General features: G+C 31.4%; 1 protein-coding gene across 1 annotated transcript in view; it reads right to left on the reverse strand.

Annotated features, from left to right (window-relative positions):
• The window catches only part of LOC132750808 (protein stum homolog), a 62439-nt gene extending 60255 nt beyond the window's left edge, over positions 1 to 2184 (reverse strand). Inside the window, exon 1 of the mRNA XM_060740850.1 lies at positions 1641 to 2184. Within this exon, the coding sequence (XP_060596833.1) occupies positions 1641 to 1833 (193 nt within the window). The 5' untranslated portion in view covers positions 1834 to 2184. The remainder of the gene's footprint in view (positions 1 to 1640) is intronic.
• Between the last annotated feature and the right edge of the window lie 3816 nt (positions 2185 to 6000).

The raw sequence follows: 6000 nt of genomic DNA on the forward strand, positions 1-6000 counted from the left end.
GGAAAGTAAACATCTAATTTCTGATAAAATGCTAGACAATTTGAAATAGTTTTCTTAGACCCGGTTCATGATATTTAAATCAGAATCTTAAATCCGGGTGATAAGCGTCTCAGGCTGTTATAATTTACTCCCTGATTAAATCAACGTCTTGTATACTGTCTAGATGTTTGTAGATTACAGGCAACAAGATTAAAATCTGTTTTAAGTAAAAAGCTACATGCTGGCAATAGATTCAGACTAACGTAAGTGAATGCTTGTTGGCAATGATATAAAAACAGATGCTAAGTGTCACAGAACATTTTGTTAGACGATTGTTTACTTCACGGAATTGCTTCAACAACGAACTGCTTGTACTTCTATGTGTTTTTGTCTGTTTCCAGCCAGCTAAGTAGAAAATATAAAAACAGTTTTTTGTAGTCTTAATTTATTTTATAAATGATATCAGTAATATTTTGATATGAAGTGTTTCAGTTTTGTTAAGAATGCAAAAACTGTTTAATGTATTATTTTGTGAACCCATTAGAGAAGTGAAACAAATAATAAACTGAATCTTAAAGTACATTCACAACGTGTGTTTGAAGCATTATGTCTGGTAAATATTATCATTTACAAATGTATATGTGTAACACGCTTGGAACAGATTAACTGCTTGTATTTCCCAATAAATTATGAAAAGTACAAAATGACAGAAATCAATCCAAGCATTTAAAATTCGGCACAAAATAACCAACAACTCGAGTTTTTCTGCTTAATATAAACAGTTTTTCAGATGAAGTTTACATCAATATGAAGTTTTGAATCAAGATCACATCAAGCTCATAATACTCATAAAGATATTTGTTTCTATTCTTCCCAATAGATATGGAGTTAAAGTTATAGAAGATGCGGAAACGTGACCTAGTTTTCATTATAATCGCTTCCGTATGTCAGAACAAAATTTATATCTTTTCTCTCCTGCAAAATTATCGAGATCTAAGAGGTGAGGTAACTTTGTTTCAGGTATTTCAGATGATTTGATATCATTTTTCTAGACATTTGCTTGAAATGGTAGAAGATTACAAATTTTAATATTTATTTTTCAAGATAAAACTAGTTTCTCTCGGACATGTAATTATCGAATTTATCTTTTCACGAACAGGAAGTAAAATAGCAAAATATTGTATTCCGGCATAAAATGTATCAATGTACGTCAACAATAATATTAAATATTCTGTATTTGATGAAAGAATGCCATCGCATCATTACCAACATATATCGGAAAAAATATAGTATTATTTTCTATTCTAAATATATCCACAGGAATGTGATCTTTTTAAGCTTTGTTTAGGAATATACAATTTTCAGAATTATTTCGTTTTATTAAAAAGAACTTTCATCGTTTAATCATATAATAACTGTCAATGTACTGGTAACAAAATATGTATGTGTGGTAATGCTGATTGTATTTATTCGATTTTAATATAATACATAATTATAATTAGCAATATCACGTGACATACATATTTAAAAATAATTCATTCTTATGTGTAAAGATATTTGCGTTCTTTTTTTTTCAAATAAAAATATAAAAGTTTACGTTGACGTTTTATTCACTAGTGTATGAGGAATGTGCTTAAGTTTATAATGACAGTAAAACTTACCCAAACCTGGAACAACAATGTTTAAAATGCACAATGTCACAGCGGCACCGATTGGAAGTTTAGGAATAGATTTATATAAAGGTGAATGCTTCTCTTTTATTTCAACTATATCCGGTCTGTCGTCTACGATACGAACTGACTTCTGCTTCTTCGGCTGACGAAATATTTCGTTATTTTCGTCCTCGGATTCCATTCTGAATTGTTTTCAACAGATATAAATATATCCAAATAATAAATCACAGATAGTATATCCGTCTTAATGTTAGAACAATATTTCCAGAAAAACAAAAATAAATCAGCTTTTTGTTTCTTTGATATTCATAAGCATTTTCATTATTCCTTCTTTTTACTCGTTTACAGTATATTATTCGAATCTTATGTGATACACACAACCAAATAAATCAATTGAAAAACAATCATTTATTATTGCAGACGGCAAATGTATTCCTTAAACGCAAAACCACTAACGAACGCAAGAGGAAATTGAAGTTATTTCACTAACATTCCGCGTTATTTTTGATCACCTGTGTGGAGGCAAATACTCGAGCCATCACGTGAGAGAACGTGATTACAGGTGATTCTAGAAATGTATTAAATTCTCTTATTTTCTTTATTTCTTGGTAGAAATATAAAATAGGACATTACTAACAGAAATGTACAATATTACAAGATGTACAAGAAGTGTTTAGACAGAATGTTTGTACGTAGCGTATTTAAATTATATAAAAACAAATTATTTCAATTGACACGGATTGTTATGCCGATCGATGTGGAATATTGTGTTTGGTCTGTCTGTCTGTCTGTTTGGCAGTCCGTTTGTCTCAAAACTTTAACCTTGATCATAGCACAGAAGTTATCCTAACTATAGCCCAAAAACATCACATGTGCATAGACCTTGATGAGATCTACCCGCTATACCTATTTAGAGTTGACCGGGTCTTAACTCAAGGTCCGACCCGGAGCATCGCGTTCATCCGAACGTAGGGTTTATGGTTTTTATTTTTTTTTACCTATATTGATACAATGTTGTCAATCAATGTATTTTCCTTACCAATTTTCATATCAATTAAAACTTCTTTTGGGAATTTATATTTAACAACAATTTTTTGAGCATTTTTAGCAATGCCGAAATTAATTCGCTATTTGCTATTAAGTGCATTTTCTATATTAGCATTTAGAAAGATGATTAAACATTTCATACTGAGTTGAAAAAATAATTGTTAGAGACGCCTGTACAGTTATCATTTACTATGTCAGCTCGGCGTTTAAACTAAATAAATATCATAAAATGTTCAATTTAAATCTATGTAATGCATTGTGATACTAACGTGATAAAGCATGTAATTACAGCAACCATATATCATAACGTAAACGATGATGTCGATGATGTGAAAGTAATAATCTGAAAGTATTCTATTACGATCAAAAATCAATTCAAGTATTTCTTTGGGTTAAAGATCCTGTTTGTTGTAATTAAGGTTGTTACCACACTTAAGTGAAATTTTATATATGTATATAACTATGTTTCTAAAACAATTTCCAAACATCGAAGAATATGTAAAATAATTATGTACTGCAAATATTTTTCCACATTATAATTATGTAATCATTAAAATATATGCATTCATTTCTTATTGAAAAATTTGACTCAGACTTTATGGAAAATAAATTTCTAATTAACTCCCTTTATTAACATAAAATGTAAATTCGGTAATATCTTTATAAATAATGCTTCTTTGGAACTTACAATATTGATAAATCTTCATGTGAGCATACTATATATGATATAAAACCATAATAAATTGAGTTACACGATCTTTAAATCATCGAATGTAAGACTTGTATGCTAACACCCCCATATTTGTTTTGTTGCTTTATATCTCCTTTTAAGGTGAGCGGTGGCCTAGTGGTTAAGGTTTCTGCCTCTCAACCCAGGTGTGTTGGATTCGAGTCATATTCGGGTCACGATCCTGTTTCCTCTGGTTACTTCCAGGAAGCGGACTCGAAAGTAATAAATATAAGTTGCAAGAACTATTCGCAGTTAAGCTAAAATAAATATGTTTAAACTACAATGTAAATATCTCCTTTTCACTTTGTTTCCACATAACAGATTATAATATTTGCATATCATATTATGTTTCACCATTCCTATTGGATTTGATTAATGTCTTATGTTTGAACAGCCAAAAAGTGTACAAAAATAGTAATGAAATAATTGAATATAGGACTCTCTTAAAATAATGTTCCTTTGTTGTAATTTTAAGGAAACATCATTTCCTTTTAACCATTCGAGTGTGCTATGTTAATTCAAAATACATTGTAAATGTTTTTATTTTGTTCTACCCAAAAATCATTGATATTTAAATTCTTGAACAGTTTTAGACATAATTTATCATTACATGGTAAGAACTTATTTTAAAGTTTTGTTTATGAACACTTAATATTATAAAAAACTACATATATTTTTATGTTACATTGATGGAAACACACCATAGAATGCTATTTTTACACTTTATATGATGAAGTTTTATGTTTTATATGTATTTATTAACTCTACAAATGATCTGAAAACTATTTGGTTTATACTGAATTTATTTTAGTTCGATGGTGTACGAAGCTATAAGCTTATAGACACACTTTCGAATCCGTTCCTGGAACCAACCAGTACTGAGCAATGAGTGTAAAGTTTCTTGCGCAAGGAAACAAAGACTTGTCCCTGAAAACTATTTGGCACTAAATATTTAAACGAAATCTCATTTTTCTTAAAATGATATAAGAAACAATACCCCGCACTTTCATATTTTAGTAAGATAATGTATGGAAATATATATGTTTGCTTTATCTGCTGAAATTAAGTTATGTGCTATACCACAATAAGTCAAAAGTTATACGTGTGGATAACTACAAAATTAAAATTAAATATACTCATATTTTTTCTCGACTAACACTATTTTATCATATATTCGAAAAGATTTTACCACAAATACTTAACCATTTCAGCCCTTTTTATAAATAAGAGATTGTTTCTTGAATAATTGAATACATGCCAGATGATATTCCTATAGATCATTCCGTCACAATTATTAAAATTGATCATGTTGAATATCTCTGTACAGTGCTAAAACGGTCAGCTTTTACTTTGAAACGAGTATTAAATTATACATGGCAAACCATACATTGGACCAAATTAGTTTTTTTTATATTTTTGAGTTTTTCGGATACGGAGACCAGACATGTTGTCATTCAACGACAGATTGAACGGAGCGTGAACAAATTGAACGGGGCGTGAACAGATGTTTGAATAGAGCGTGAACAGATGTTTGAATAGAGCGTGAACAGATGTTTGAACGGAGCGTGTTAACAAATGTTTTACATGAGCGTGAACAGATGTTTCAACGGGGCGTAAACAGATGTTTAAAAGGAGTGTGAACAGATGATTAAAAGGCGCGTGAACAGATGTTGGAACGGAGCGTAAACAGATATTTGAACGGACCGTTAACAGATGTTTCAAATGAGCGTGAACATATGTTTCAACGTAGCGTGAGAACAGATGTTTGAACGAAGCGTGATAACAGATGTTTGAAAGGAGCGGCGTGAACAGATATCTGAACGGAGCTTGATCAGACGTTCAGAAAAGAGCACGAACAGATGTTTGAACGGAGATTGTACAAATGTTTGAAAGGAGCTTGAACAGATGTTTGAACGGAGTGTTAACAGATGTTTGTATTGAGCGTGAACAGATATTGTCACGGAGCGTGAGAACAGATGTTTTAACGGAGCGTAAATATATGTTTAAAAGGAGCGTGAACATATGTTTTAAACGAGCGTAAACAGATGTTTGAATGGAACTTGAACATATATTTGAACTCAACGTGAACAGATGTTTGTATGAGCGTGAACAGATATTTTAACGGAGCGTGAGAACAGATGTTTGAACAAAGGTTGAACATAATTTTCAACGGAGCGCGAGAACAGATGTTTGAGCGGAGTGTAAACAGATGTTTTAACTGATTGTTAACAGATGTTTGAACAGAGCGTGAACATATATTTGAACGGAGTGTGAACTGAGCGAGCGTGAACAAATGTTTGAAAGGAGCGTGAACATATGTTTGAAAGGAGAGTGAACAGATGTTTGAAAGGAGCGGTAACATATGTTTGAAAGGAGCTTGAACATATATTTGAACGGAGTGTGAACTGAGCGTGAACAGATGTTTGAAAGGAGAGTGAACAGATGTTTGAAAGGAGCCTGAACATATATTTGAACGGAGTGTGAACATTTGTTTGAAAGGGGCCTGCACACATATTTGAACGGCGTGTGAGCTGAGCGTGAACAGGTGTTTGAAAGGAGAGTGAACAGATG

This window comes from Ruditapes philippinarum, unplaced genomic scaffold (assembly GCF_026571515.1).
Source record: "Ruditapes philippinarum isolate M1 unplaced genomic scaffold, ASM2657151v2 ctg1588_1_1_1_1, whole genome shotgun sequence".
NCBI classification, from domain to species: Eukaryota; Metazoa; Mollusca; class Bivalvia; order Venerida; family Veneridae; genus Ruditapes; species Ruditapes philippinarum.